This window comes from Prionailurus bengalensis, chromosome D4 (assembly GCF_016509475.1).
Source record: "Prionailurus bengalensis isolate Pbe53 chromosome D4, Fcat_Pben_1.1_paternal_pri, whole genome shotgun sequence".
Lineage (NCBI taxonomy): Eukaryota > Metazoa > Chordata > Mammalia > Carnivora > Felidae > Prionailurus > Prionailurus bengalensis.
Genome location: NC_057359.1, coordinates 71,875,712 through 71,891,982, shown reverse-complemented (window position 1 = coordinate 71,891,982; position 16,271 = coordinate 71,875,712). Strand labels below are relative to the sequence as shown.

Here is a 16,271-nt window from a genome sequence, read left to right as displayed (position 1 = left end):
TTTTATTGTACAAGTGTGGTTTCTTTATCTCACTTATCTGGCTTACTTTTCTAATCCGTGCTCAGTTTATTCAGTGTTTTTTCATATTTTTTGGTCACACGGTACTTTCAAATCTACTGAAAAACTACTGCGTGCCGAGCAAGATAATAGGCTGAGATTCAGGTATTAAATATGTTTATCCTTCTTTTCAAATTTACTCTTTTCTAAATTTTGTTGTGAAAGAACCAACTTTTTATGTAGATCAAACCTGTCCCTCCCCCTTAGATCAAACGATAAGTCTTGTGATTTCTTGTGGTAAAATAGAATTGTGTTTATACTAGTGAATATAAGTTTGAGAAGTGTTCTCCTAACTAAATGAACATTATGCCTGATCCGTCTCTTTATGTCCTCAGATGAAATGAAGATTAATATTAGAATAACTACAGGTGCAAAAAAGGAGATGCAAGGAGAAAACCTCACCATTTGGAGCTTTTTTTTCCTGGAGGGTTTTTCTAGATACCCAAAGTTAGAGATTGTTCTCTTCGCCTTCAGTCTTGTGATGTATCTGATAACCCTCTTGGGCAACAGCACTCTTATTTTAGTCACTGTCCTAGAGTCACGCCTTCAAACCCCCATGTACTTATTCCTCGGAAATCTCTCTTTCATGGATATTTGTTACACGTCTGCTTCTATTCCCACGTTGCTGGTGAACTTGCTGTCATCCCAGAAAACCATTGTCTTTTCTGGGTGTGCTGTACAGATGTATCTGTCCCTTGCCATGGGCTCCACAGAGTGTGTGCTTCTGGCTGTGATGGCGTATGACCGCTACGTGGCCATTTGCAACTCACTGAGATACCCCGTCATCATGAACAGGCAGGTCTGTGTGCAGATGGCCGCTGTCTCCTGGGTGACGGGTTGTCTGACTGCCCTGCTGGAAACCACTTGCGCCCTGCAGATACCCCTCTGTGGGAATCTCATAGACCACTTCACGTGTGAAATTCTGGCCGTGCTGAAGTTAGCTTGTGCACATTCCTTGCTCATGGACGTGATCATGCTGGTGGTCAGCGTGCTCCTCCTGCCCATCCCAATGCTCTTAATTTGTATCTCTTATTTCTTCATCCTTTCCACTATCCTGAGAATCAGCTCAGCAGAAGGAAGAAACAAAGCTTTTTCTACCTGTGGTGCCCACTTGACGGTGGTGATCTTGTACTATGGGGCTGCCCTCTCCATGTACCTAAAGCCTTCTTCCTCAAGCTCCCAAGAAGTGGATAAAATCATTTCACTGCTTTATGGAGTGCTCACCCCTATGTTGAACCCCATAATTTACAGTTTAAGAAACAAAGAAGTCAAAGATGCCATGAAAAAACTATTGTATCGAACACATGAAAATCTCTGACTGGATGCCCGCAGTTTTATCAGAGGGGTGTGCTCCTGGCAGAGTTCCCCATAGAAATTCTAGACCGTACACTCACCCACAGAACACTGATTTGACCTTGAGCCCTATAATTTTACAGCTGTGAGGTATGTGTACACAGAAGTGACTGCCCGTGGACAATAGCAGGTCCCCGTTTGCATTTGGCAACATTTGCTGTCTCTTGTGTTTCACGGTTGGAGAAGTTTTAGGCTGCAGAGTCCTGACACATTGGCTCCTGAAAGAAATTTGGATAAATTTACTCAGTGAATGTTGGTGCCAGAAAAATTTTGGATATGTTCTCTGCCTTAAATCCTTTCTAGAAGGAGGTGGGACCATAGGGAAACAAACGAATAATAGAGATTGGCCTTGATTATGCAAACGAGAAAATTAAAGAAAAATTAAAAGGCTCGCTCACCATCACACAGTTGCAGAACTGGAACTACAACCCCATTATCCCTTCATCTTTGGAAACATGTTGGACCACAGCGTGGTGGCTCCCTAACTACCGTTCCTCGTTCAGAACTCCTGATCAGAGCTTCTGACTTTCTGAGTAAGGCATCCAGTACTCATCTGCCAACCTTGATTTGCTCACCTGCCAACCTTGCCTTTCTAACCACATTGATATTTGTGTAAATTTTATCTGTTTCTTTGCCAGTATACCACGCATATGCTAAGCCTTTTTGTGTGTTTGTCTTCTTTCTTCTTTTTGGGTGATTGACTTCGGAAGGGCAGGGAAATCTATTCTATTGTACCTTTCGTGTTTACAGCGGTCATTCGGTAAACTAATAAATTTACCAGCTTTAAAGTAATCTGTTTGAGAAGTAAGTCCCCCTTGAGAAAATTAGGAAGAAACAATATAGGGCAATGAGGTATATTGCTTTATAAATAGCCAAAGATGACAGAGACAACATTTATATCCACGTTTGAGCTTTTATTTGTCTAAAAATATTGCTTGTTGAAAATGTGGACTCTAGGCCTCTACTCCCAGAATCTGATTCAGTAGCTCTGACGTGGGGTCCTGGTATTCTGCATTTATGATAGATCCCCGAGAAATTTTGATACAGATTTTGAGATGACCAGACTTTGGGAGACATTATTTCCAGCAAAAACTGATCATTCCAAAATAAATGTGGGATTAGTTCTCATTTCTTCCCTTTTTCCTTTTATTAAAGAATTAAAAATTTTTTTATGGTGTTTATTATTTTTTTTGAGAGAGAGAGATAGAGTGCGAGTGGGAGAGGGGCAGAGAGAGAGGGAAACACAGAATCTGAAGCAGGCTCCAGGCTGTGAGCTCTCAGCACAGAGTCCAATGTGGGACTTGAACTCACAAGCTGTGAAATCATAACCTGAGCTGAAGTCGACGCTCAATCAACTGAGCCACCCAGGTGCCCCTAAAAAAAAATTTTTTTTAATGTTTATTTTTGATATATAGAGAGAAACAAACCATGAGCCAGGAGGGGAGGGGCAGAGAGAAAGGGAGACACAGAATCTGAAGCAGGCTCTAGGCTGTCAGCACAGGGACCGATGCGGGACTAAAACCATGGACTGCAGATCATGACCTGACCTGAAGTGGGATGCTTAACTGACTGAGCCACCCAGGGGCCCCTACCTTTTTACCTTTTAATTTTGTTTTGCCTTTCATTGTTTGTGCCTCCATTGTACCTCCTCATTTGCCTACCTCCACTTCTAGAGTAGGGAAGGGGGGAGGGTTTTGAGTGGAGGAAGGTTAGCCCACTTGGTAAATTTTACCATATGAAAGACCCAAGAAGTTCTAGTATTGGATGTTGAGTTTGGATTATTTAACTCATACACCTTGAGATCTAGGGCTTTCGTGACATGTTTCTGGATGTGTAACCCCCATATAAAGACACTTGAAATAATCACCCAGCAAAATTCTAGTGATGCAGCAAGGGGACCAGCTTGATGCCAAAATTGCTAAGAGATGTTTGATAATGGAGGATGAAGACAAGCCCTGAGTAAATGGCTTTGGGGTAGTAGAGGAGAGCTGACCAGGAAGCTTTCATCCCTGATGTGATTATTCTTCTCTTTGGATACCTCAACCTTCACAACCAGATACCACATTCATTTCCTGGTAATTTCAGAGTCATTTTGAAGTGCCCTTCTGTGGGAGACTTTTATTAGAGTGGAGCTGGATTTCATGTTAGAGTAGAAGTAATGGCCTCCCAGAATTAGCTGTAGTCTGTGTAGTACCAAGTATAAACAGGAATAACCAAAGTTCTAGAAACAGCTGAAATCTTTTCTTCAAAGAGTGAATTATGATAACTTTAAAGACACAGCAACTGAGTAACCTCTGTAATTAGTGATCAACTTTGATACAAGGAACTGAGCAAATTGACATGGAGACCAGAGTTTCAGAATGGGATATGGATCAGAATGGGATGCTGAAACAGATTAGAGATGATCCAGATGTCAGAAAAGGACCCACAAAGGGGCCCAGGCAAATATCTCTGTAACAGCTCTTGGCTCAGATATAAGAGATTAGGAGTTATGGTAGTCACAGCCATATGTTATGCAAAGTTGCTGTGAAAAACAAGTGAATATAAATATAAATGTGGTTTATATAATATAGGCATATATATATCATATATCTATATGTCATATCTATATGTCATCTATATATCATATATCATATATATCACATATATATCATATATCATATATATTCCTATATATATCACATATATATCATATATATTCCTATATATATAATATATACATCATATGTCATATCATATTTATATATATGCCTATATATGCCTATATTATAGGCAATCCTGAAGTTAATTATTGGTAACTTCAATAGGAGTGGTGCATTCCTTCACTTGGATTAGATTCCATCTCAACCAGTACTAACTACAATCATTACTTTTAGAGAGTCTCAGGTAAGGGATCCTTTTCAGGTATTATTAAAAAGAGGAGTAAGGTAAAAGTATGCCTGGCACATCATTTCCTGGATGATTGCATAACCAGATTTATGCTGGAGAAAAATATGATCATGTCACTTCCCTGCTTAAATCCTTTAGTGGATTTTAATTACCCTAAAAAAACTTGAAATCCTTAAGATGATATTCAAGGGTTTTCTTAATATGATTGCCCACCATTTACATCCTTGGCTCTGGGAACACACAACTCCTTTTGGTTTCATGGAAGTGGTATCCTGTGTCTTGCTTCTTCTCTTATTAGGAACGCTTATCACAATTTGTAACTTGATCATAATTTGTGGGTTTGCTTTTTAATATCTATTTCACTGGTCTGTAGGTTCATTGAGGCAAAGGCTGTATCAGTTTCATCGGCTGTTGAATACCTAGGGCTTAGCACAAGGTCTGGCACAGAGAAGACATTTTGTGCATACTTTTTGTGAAGGACCAGCTGTTCAGTGAACATATGTTGAATAAAAATATGCATGTAATAAACCTTTGATGGCTATTGAATTTGGTGCTTGATCATCCCTGAAGGTGTCTCTGGTGACCTCTAGGTGTCAAAGAAGGCTGATAATGGGGTTGGAGGGTAAATCATGAGTTGTATTTTAGACATGTTGAATTTGTCATTATTTTGAGATCTAGAAGTAGAAATATCAAGGAGTCAGTTGGGTATGCAGGTTGTAACTAATGAGAAAGATCAGCCTGGAGATACAAACTTGTGACATATTTGCACATATGTAATTAAGTGATGAACATGGTTGACGTGAACTTAGGGAGAGGGTATAGAGTGAGAAAATAGCCTAAGATGAAACTAGAGAAACACTAATATTTAAAGCCCATCAAATAGGAAAAGCCAACAAAGGGGGATTGAAAAGGAGCTAACTCTAAGTAGGAAGAGGGCAAAAACCAGGACACAGATTCCAGTTTTGATCAAGATGAAGTAAATGCATGCCATCTTGTTTCTCCCACTGAATGAAATTAAAAACTCTAAGCAGCCCAAATGTCCACTGACTGATGAATGGATAAAGAAGATGTGGTGTGTGTATATGTACACACACACACACACACACACACACACACACTGGAATACTATTCAGCCCAAAAAAAAGAATGAAATCTTGCCATTTGCAATGACATGGCTGGAGCTAACGAGTATAAATGCTAAGTGAAAGAAGTAGTCAGGGAAAGACAAATACTATACGATTTCACTCAGATGAAATTTAAAAAACCAAAGCATATGAGCAAAGGAAAAAGAGACACAAACCAAGAAACAGACTCTTAACTATAGACAACAAACTAATGATTACCAGAGGGGAGGTTAGTGGGGGGATGGGTGAAATAGGTGAGGGGGATTAAAGAGTGCACATGTGATGAGCACTGGGTGATGTATGGAAGTGTTGAATCACTATATTGTGCACCTGAAAAGAATATTGCACTGCATGTTAACTGTACTGGAATTAAAATAAATAACATACACACACATGCTCTAGACAGAATGTGTGGAGCAACTCTCTGAGGATTCTGGAAAATAAATGCTAGCAGGCAGACCTGGGAAGGGAACTACCTTGCAAGCTACCAACAAACGCATGGTGAATTTTTTGCCTCTCCTCTCCCTGCCCCGATATCTCTTGGCTTTGACTGCAGGGAAGGCTGAAACCCAAACCTGTGCACTGGGATCAGATAGAAAGATAGAAGAAAGAGCTCCAGGTGACATTCCCTTTTCTTTTTTGGTCTGGAAGAGAGAAATGGGACTCCTGTCCATCAGAGTGAAGTACATTCCCTGATGTTTTTCTGTTATCTCTTGCCCACATCCCCAGGCAGTCCTGTGGGGACAGTGGCGATACCAGCACTGGTGAATGGGCAGGCAGCTGAAATCCTTAGGAAACAGCACTTCTTGACTGGAGGGACTGTGGTCCCAAGAGCATGGGAGGACCTTATAGTTTCTCCTCTCTCTCTTTCTTCTCACTGTTTGGTACCTGAAGCAGGGACTTTTAGCTTCCAGAACTGTAAGAAAGTAAATTTTTTCTGTTTAAGTTACCCAGTCTGTGGTCTTCTGTTATGGCAGTTTGCATAGACTAATAGGTGGCCCCTTCCTCCATCTCCAAAGCCAGCAAATGAATCAAGTCTTTCTCATATTGCATCACTCTGACCCTGCTTCTGTCATCATATCTCTTTCTTCAATTCTGTTCTGTCTCTTCCTCCCACTTTTAAAGGCCCTTGTGATTATACTGGGCTGAGGCAGATAAGCTCTCTGTTTGTTGTAAGGTCAGCTGATTAGCAACCTTAATTCCATCTGCAACCTTATCTCCTTCGCCAGTTTGTATACAACACATTTTCTTTATCCATTCATCCATCAATGGACAGGACATTTGGGTTTCTTCCACCTCTTGGCTATTGTGAATAATGCCTTTGTGAACATGGGTGTACAGATATCTCTTTGAGATCCTGCTTTCAATTCTTTTGGATATGTAACCATGAGTGAGATTGCTGGATCATATGATAATTCTATTTTAAATTTTTTTGAGGAAAACACGTACATTTTTTCCCAATTTCTCCACATCTTTGTCATCACATGTAATTTTCTGTTTTTCTTTTTTTTATACATTAACCGTCCTAATTGGTATAAGGCAATATTTCATTGTGGTTTTGACCTGCATTTCTTTAATGATTAGTGATGCTGAGCATCTTTTCATATAATTTTTGGACATTTGTATACTTTACAGAAATGTTTACTCAAATGTTTTGCTTATTTTATTTTACTGTCTCTATTATGTCCTTGATTAAATGGTAAGTTCTTTAACATGGTACCTTGGCTCTCTTAAAGTTCTTTTTTTCATTAGGCTTTAATTTTTTAGAGTAGTTTTAGGTTCCCAGTAGAGTTGAGGGGAAGGTACAGAGATTTCCCATACACTCCCTGCTCCTGTGCCCACAGCTTCCGCCATTATCAACACACCTCCACAGGAGGGGTACATTTGTTATTCAGTTGATGAACCTACGTTGACACATCACAATCACCCACAATTCATCATTTACAGTATGGTTTACTCATGGTGTTGTATATTCTGTGGGTGTGAACAAATATATAATGACCTGTAGCCATCATTATGGCTTCATATGGAGTATGAGACTTCATGGTATTTGCAATATATAAAATAGAGTGAATTTCTTAAGCTTGAGAGTAATACTACTCTTGGACCCTTTCATGAATACTTTAAACTGTCTCTACCTCTCAATATTTCACTCTTTCTCTTAAGTAGAGATTACTTTACTTTGAAGGTACTTCAAATTTCCCTTAGGAGAAACTTTCTAAGAAGAAAACTTCTCTTACTAATAAGTCTCAGTTGGATTTTCCCATGTTTGCTCTCAACCCCCTGCCTACCCAGGAGGCTGGGTCTCACGGTGTCTCATTTAACCTGTGTGCACTTCCAGAGCACCAGCGCCACTTGGGTTCTAAACTATAATGAGTCTTGACAAAGCACAGTTCCCTCCAGGGCAGTGAGAACCAGCCTGTGACTTGTACCCGTGTAGTGGGAATAGTGTCATGATGAAGAAGTGAAGTGCTGCAGAGAAAGAAAAGCATTATGACTATTTTGGTTAGGTAGGTTTTGTCAACAAAGGCATTCTTGCACCATTGAAGAGTTGAGCCAAGTAGCTGCTTGTCCCAAAGGGCCATGGGAACATCTCAGAGGGTGATGGAGAATACGGAATAAGAGAAGTGGAGTGGTGTGCATTCATTTTCCTGCCCACTGAGCAAAGAAGTACCTTCTCAGTGTAACCCTCTTCTTATCTTCTATTTCTTTTTCTTTTTTTTTTTAACATTTATTTATTTTTAAGAGACAGAGAGAGACAGAGCATGAGTGGGGGAGGGGCAGAGAGAGAGGGAGACACAGAATCCAAAGCAGGCTCCAGGCTCTAAGCTGTCAGCACAGAGCCCAATGTGGGGCTTGAACCCATGAATCATGAGATGATGATCTGAGCTGAAGTTGGACACTTAACTGGTTGAGCCACCCAGGCATCCCTTATCTTCTATTTCTGTACCTCAAATGGGCCTCGTGTTAACCAATACAACTTTTCTCTATTTTTTTTAACTTTCCCTATGTTTTCTCTTTTTTTTTAAGTAGTAAATAAGTCTTAGAGATTTAATGCACGGTATAAATATACACACCAATATTGGATTATAATCAAACTTGTTGAGAGACTAGAACTTAATTATGCCAACCACTAAAAAGAAATGATAATTATGTAATGTGATGGAGGTGCTAATTATCACTACAATGGCAATTGCTACCTTATAAAAATCTATCATATTAACATGTTGTACACCTTAAATTTATACAACATTGTAAGTCAAAAATGTTTCAATAAGAAAAAGGAAAGGCAATTTTAAGATAATAAACCAATACACACATATATATATGTATAAGTAGATACATATATATATGTGTGTATATATATGTGTGTATAAATATAAATATAAATATAAATATAAATATAAATATAAATATAAATATAAATGTAAATATAAATATAAATATAAATATGTATAAACTGAAAAACAAAGATTAGAGTCAACTATCTTCGGCTTCCATAAAATGGTTCCACTACTTGCCTGTGATGTGTTTAATGTTTTTCCAAGTCAAATCACTGAAAACAATTTTATAGAGTAACCCAGGAAGCAGAGCAATGATGTCATCAATTGAAAAGTTGTAGGGGTGCCTGGGTGGCACAGTCAGTTAGGTCAGGTCATGATCTCACAGTTTGAGTTTGAGCCCCACGCTGGGCTCTGTGCTGACAGCTCAGAGCCTGGAGCCTGCTTTGGATTCTGTCTCCTTCTCTCTCTGCCCCTCCCCACTTGTGCTCTCTCTGTCTCTCAAAAACAAATAAATGAAAAGTTATTAAACCTTTAGTTGCATTATATAATTATACAGGCATATCTTAAAGAATAGCTAACCCATTGGCAATGAAGACAGACTGTCATTTACCTGACTTCTATATTAGAACTGAATTCAGGGATGCCTGGGTGGCTTAGTCAGCTACGCATCCAACTCTTATTTTCGTTTCAGGTCATACACCCAGGGTTGTGGGATAGAGCCCCATGTTGGGCTCCACGCTGGGCGTGGAGCCTGCTGAAGATTTTCTTTCTCCCTCTCTCTCTCCCCTCTCCCCTGCTTTCATGCATTCTCTCAAAACAAAACAAAAACTGAGTTCAATTTACCATTTCTAATATTATTGAGAGAGCTTATTAGAACATAAGACTTTGATGACAGAGACCCAAATCTTTTTTTCCCCCAGAGTTTGCTAGTCAAACATGAATTCTTTTTCATACTTCTATAAATTCCTAACCTTTTTAGTCTTAAAAAAACCAAAAAGCCACAAACTAAAGTATGAAATTCGTAAGTTCCATTGTAATTATTAGTCTCAGCCTCCCCCATCAACATTTAGCTCAACTATGTATTTAATCTTCCTTTTTTCTTCACTCACCTGTATCTTTCAAAATCTCCCAGCATTCAAAAAGACAGTCTTCTCCCTGATTAACAGTGCACAAAACTCTCACAAATTGCCTACTTTTTTCCCCTACAGTTTTATTCTATTAATTTGGGTTTACTTATATATTATATTATAAAACATTTTTTTTAAGTTTATTTATTTTGAGAGAGAGAAGGAGTGTGTGCGTGCAAGTTGGGGAGGGGCAGACAGAGAGGGAGAGAGAGAGAATCCTAAGCAGAGCCTGACATAGGCTTGATCCCACAAACCGTGAGATCATGATCTGAGCTGAAATCAACAGTTGGGCGCTTAGCTGACTGAGCCACCCAGGTGCCACTATAAAACGTTTTAAATCAGCCTTTTCATTGGTATTTTGTTAAATAATTTAGAAGAAGTTCAAGTCCTGATGCCTTCTGTATGTATGGTAGGAGCACCAAAACACACCACAAAATATATTTTGTATTAGACATGGCTTTTTCAGTGAAGTAGAGCAGCTGCGCTCATCCAGTTAAACAAGTGGCCAATGGTGAACTGTAGAGTGAGGGGAGTCAAGGATCCAAAATAATCACATTCCAAATAATTAGTGAGATAGGAATATGTACGTTCCAAATGCCTATGTTTTATGAAAGTGTGTTACTGACAAAGGAGAACTAAAACAATTACTATTATTATTGAATTTATTTATCTTGAGAGAGAATAGAACACATAAGGGGGGAGGGGCAGAGAGAGCAGGAGAGAGAGAATCCCAAGCAGGCTCTGCACTGTCAGTGAAGAGCACAGCTCAGCGCTCAAACTCACAAACTGTGAGATCATGATCTGAGCTGAAAGCAAGAGTCGGACGCTTAACCGACTGAGCCACCCAGGCACCCAAGAACTAGCAACAATTACTAAAGGACAAAGCGGCTAATTCTAGACGTTGGCTATACCTCTTGGCTGTATGTGTGCGTTCTCATCTGTTACTCCTCATCCATGTCCTTACCGGAACTGCTACAGTGGGAGGGATCTATAGGTCTTCCATTTTTGCCAGAGCAGGCTACAGCTCTAAAGTGCATGCCTTTTCCACATTCTTTGACATCTCCTCTTACCCAAAATCCTCGTTGAGACTCCCTTCTGCCTTCTGGAAGAATGCAATCTCACCAGTTTCCCTAAGGTTGAGATAGAAATACATCACAAACGCAGAGTTCCATTTCCACAAAAAGGTATAGGTCAGAGCCTTGGCATTTCTCCTTCTTCTCACCTTCTCCCTCTTCCCTGTGGGCTGTCGCCATGGACTTAGGGCTGTTTCACAGTTCGTGGAGCAGGATTGTCAACTTGGACCACGCTGTGAAGTTGCAGTCATCTCCACAGTGCATTCTCGCACAAGGGGAGGCATGCCATTTGTCTGCTTGAGGCATTCTGTCATTTCTGCTGACTGGGTATCATCAGAGATGCAGGACACCAAAATTCTTGGGACTCTTGAAATCTGACATCAGTTTCACAAGGCTGAAATCAAGATGTCAGCAAGGCTGGTTCTTACTGGAGGGTAGGGAGAATCAAGTATCTCACCTTTTCCAGCTTCTAGAGGCCACCTACATCCTTCACCGCTATGCCCTGGCTCCAGCTTCAAAGCCCACAGTGTAGTAGCAGCACACCTCCACCTCTCTGTCCCTCGACACATCATAAAAGAAGACTGTTTCCCTGACAGAATGTGAATAGTAGCATAGTGCCCAGAACAAATTAAGGCTGTGGGTCAAGAGCTATGCCTTCAACATCTGTTGATTTTTTTTTTATTTTTATTTTTTTAAATGTTTGTCTATTTTTGAGAGAGAGAGAGAGAGAGAGAGAGAGAGAGAGAGAGAGAAAGAGAGAAGGAGTGGGGGAAGGGCAAGGAGAGAGGAATACAGAGGATCCAAAGTGGGCTCTGCACTGACAGCAGAGATCCCAATGTGGGGCTCGAACTCACAAATGGTGAGGTCATGATCTCAGCCAAAGTTGGAGGCTTAACTGACTGAGCCACCCAGGCGCCCCAATGTCTGTTAGCTCTCGAGAACATGTACCATTTACTCTAATTATCCAAGCAGTCCTGGGAGGCTCCGTCCACTATCACATTGCCTACCAGCTGTGCTTCAAGGAGAGGAATTTTAGTAGTTCATCAAAATTCTTTTTAATTTCCTTTCTAGCATGTGCTGTCTTTCAGCCACAGGCAATAGTTAGCTCGATGGAATTTACGTCTGGAGAACAACATTCCAATGTAAGAGAGACATTGATAAACAGGGACTATGTCGTATTTTATGCACATACTTTCCGAGTACATTTTCCTTGAAAAATTATTTTGTCTTTTTTTGCATAGTCAATGAATACATTCTTGTGAAAACCATTAAAGCACAATGGTTTATCAGGCTGCTCCTTTGGATATATCCACAGTTCATCCCACTCTCACCACCAGGGTTAATTCTTCTAATCAGACCTTTCTTATTCTTATTCAGTACTGTGGCAGTACTCAAACTTTATTGTGCTTAAGTATTACCTGGAAAGCAAGTGGTGAGCAAGCAGCTTGATTCCTCAGCCCTACTCTAGAGATTCTGATTCAGTAGGTTTGGGGGGGAAGTGAGAATATGTTTTTCTGATTAAATCTTAAATGATGTTGACATTGCTGATCCACAGACCACATTTTGAAAGGCACTGCTATTGGCATATGGTATAGAAGTATAGAAATATTTAGTATAATTTTGTGTATATGGTGTTATGCAAATATTACACTGTTTATAATTTGCTTTTAAAAATTAATGTATCTTGGAAACAGCATCATGGCAAGAATATGGGTCTACCACGCTCTTTTAAGCTCCTACAGAGTATCTTATATTTCCTTCTGTTTCATTAGGTGCTTACTATAATTTGTTAGGATTTCCTTTCTTGTACAAGAATTTGTGTTGATACTTGTCTGTTTAACGTTTGGTTTTTAATGTTCTTTTTATTAACTGAAACACAAGCACTAGCCAGAGGATATATATCTTCTCTAAGTATAGTCACACACTTTAACTATTGTATTTCATCTTTTAAAGAAATCTTTCCTCAGAGACTCCTAACTTGCTAAAGTCTTTCCTGGTCATTCTCTAGACTTGGTATAGAACTGTGATCTCTATCAGTAATCTGTGGTCTCTATCAGTAATCTGGGATTGCTTTTGCTTCTGACTTGAGCTGTGTTCCCCAGTTCCTGATTTGATATTTTCCTCTTGCCTCTTCCCAAACTGCCTTGTTTTGTTAGTTCAATAGCTTTCCAGAAAAGGGTGCATGAGTGGTAATTTTTTTGTGACTTTGAATGTCTGGACATATCTTTGTTCTGTTGATGGTTTGGCTGGCTATAGAATTCTCAATATTTTGAAATTTCTTAATGATGTGTCTTTGTATGGATTTTTCAGCCACAGTTTGGGTACTGCTTGGAAACTTTCAATCTGAAATCTGATTGATTTCAGATATATATCTACATATATACATACTGTGATGATTTCCTTCTCTTTATTTTCTGGACTTTTAGTATTATGTTGGAACTTCTGGATTGGTACTCTAATGGGCTAATCTCTTGTCTTTCTTTGTGTTTTTGCTCTATCCACTGGGAGATTTTTGTAACTTCATCTTCCAACTTTTTTGTTTAGTTTTTCCTAGTTTTGACCTTGTTTTTACTTTCCAAGAGCTATTTTTATTCTTTGAATGATTTTTTAAATTTTTTATGAATAAAATTTATTGTCAAATTGGCTTCCATACAACACCCAGTGCTCATCCCAACAAGTGCCCTCCTCAATGCCCATCACCCACTTTCCCTTCTCCCCCACCCACCCTGAGTTTGTTGTCTGTATTTAAGAGTCTCTTGTGGTTTGCTTCCCTCCCTCTCTGTACCTATTTTTTTCCCCTTTCCTTCCCCCATGGCCATCTGTTAAGTGTCTCAAGATCCACATATGAGTGAAAACATATGATATCTGTCCTTCTCTGACTGACTTATTTCACTCAGCATAATAACTTCCAGTTCCATCCACATTGCTGCAAATGTGGATGATTTGCATTTCATCCACATGATTTCATCTGAATGATTTTTATACACTACAACTTCTTTATCCACTTATTTGTCAATGGACACCTAGGTTGTTTCAACATCTTGGCTGTCATAAATAAATAATACTGCCATGAACATGAGGGTGCAGATATCTCTTTGACATAATGTTTTAGTTTCCTTTGGATACATTCACAGAAGTGGGGTTACTGGATCATATGGTAGTTCTATTTTTATATTTTTGAGGAACCTCTATATCATTTTCCATAGTGGCTGCACTAATTTATATTCCCACCAACAGTATACAGGGTTCCCTTTTCTACACATCCTCACCAGCACTGTGCCTTGTCTTTTTGATGCTAGCCATCTTAGTAGATGTGAGGTGATATTTCATTCTGGTTCTGAATTAATTTCCCTGACGATTAGTGATGTTGAGCACCTTTTGAGGTACTTCTGGTTGTTATTTGTATGTCTTCTTTGCAAAGATACCTATTCAGATCCTCTGCCCATTTTTAAATTAGACTGTTTTTGCTATTGAATTGTGAGTTCTTTGTATATTTTTGAAATTAACCTCTTATATATAATTTGCAGATGTTTTCTACCATTCCACAGGTTGTCTTTTCATTTTGTTGATGGTTTCCTTTGCTGTGCAGAAGCCTTTTATATTAGATTTTGATTTATATATTTCAAAGCTGTGTAGTTAAATCTATAAAATATCATGACTGTTGTGTCTTTTTGATATATTGAAATGTGCTTGCACAGTTATTAATATGCAATAGTCCTCCTGGGTTACTCTAATAATTTTCATCTTGTATTTATTTCAATATTAATGTTGTTATGGTTGGTTTTCCTCTAAGCATTCTCTTGATATACTGTTTCTCATCCCTTTATTTCAACATTGTCTTGTTATTTGAAGCCCATCTTTTAAATAGTTGAGTTTAATTTTAACCTCCTCAATCTGTGAGTCTGTCCTCTAAAATGAATTTTACTTATTAATATTTATTGTTATTTTATATTTAAGCCTGTTTGTACCCCTTATTTATTTGCTCATTCTTTTTTTTTTTTTTTAATTTTTTTTTATTTTTTTAAAATTTTTTTTTTTTCAACGTTTATTTATTTTTGGGACAGAGAGAGAGCATGAACGGGGGAGGGGCAGAGAGAGAGGGAGACACAGAATCGGAAACAGGCTCCAGGCTCTGAGCCATCAGCCCAGAGCCTGACGCGGGGCTCGAACTCATGGACCGCGAGATCGTGACCTGGCTGAAGCCGGACGCTTAACCGACTGCGCCACCCAGGCGCCCCTATTTGCTCATTCTTACTGTTCTTTTGTATTATTTTTTACTTCGCTCCCCACCCCCATTCTATTGTTTGTTGAATTGAAGATTTCTTTTTTTTTTTTCCTGCTAGTGTATTAGAAGAAATAATGCCATACACTCATTTAAACTTATATTTTCTAACAATGTCTATAAGTTAATACCTACATCTGTAGGGGCTCCTGGGTGGCTCAGTTGATTGAGCATCTGACTTTGGCTCAGGTCATGATCTGGCGGTCTGCCCCTCCCCTGCTTGCACTTTGTGTCTCTGAAATAAATAAAAGGTTAAAAAAATTAAAAAAAAACCCCTACATCTGTAGAAGTTAGGTACTGTTATAATGATGTTTTGTAATATGCTATCCCCCAGATAAACCCAAATAATAGCAGTCTTTTTCACCATTCATGCATCTATGTAGTGACTGAGGTTCAGCTGATATAGGCTGGGTGTGGTGACATAGCTGTGCTACTCATGGTGGCTCGGTGGATTGGTTGGAATACCTGTGCTCCATGTGTCTGTCATCCTCTCCTTGGAACAGCAGGCTGGGGCATGTCTTAATAGCAATAGTGTAGGCACAAGAGGGTAAGCTTAACTCTGAAAGCCCGTTTTAAGTCTCTGGTTGAGTCATAGCTGCTAACATGTCACATGTTCTAGCACACGGTGAATAGATAAGGATATATACTCCAAGGCATTATGAGGGCATTGCAAAATTACATGATAAGGAGTGTGGATGTGTGATCCCATTACTAAGGAGAGAGAGAACAGAGTAAGGATCCAGTCTACTAGGACGTTCTTCCCTTTAACAAGATGACCTTTAAAAAAATTTGTACAGTCCCTCTTTTTTTCCTCCCTACCATCTTCTATGTATGTATTTGAGATTTTTGTTATTTGATATTGCTGTTATTTTTAATTTAAAAAATGTATACTTATTGAGACAGGGATATCCAGGGTGTTGCATGGATCTGAGTTCTGGCAGTGGCTGCTATGATGCACTGATCAGAGTCTCCATCAGGAAAGAGGGACTCTCAGCTGTGAGGATGTTGCCCCCATCCAGACTGTTCTCAACTCTCAGACACTGTCAGGGATTGTCTTGACCGAAGAAGGTGCCTTGCCAAGG

General features: G+C 39.3%; 1 protein-coding gene across 1 annotated transcript; it reads left to right on the top strand.

Moving 5' to 3' along the window:
• The first annotated feature begins 290 nt into the window (after window positions 1-290).
• Window positions 291-2,435, top strand: LOC122474282 (olfactory receptor 2K2). Its single transcript, XM_043565155.1, has one exon. The coding sequence runs from the start codon at window positions 383-385 to the stop codon at window positions 1,373-1,375; it is 993 nt and encodes a 330-aa protein (XP_043421090.1). The 5' UTR covers window positions 291-382; the 3' UTR covers window positions 1,376-2,435.
• Window positions 2,436-16,271: the final 13,836 nt, after the last annotated feature.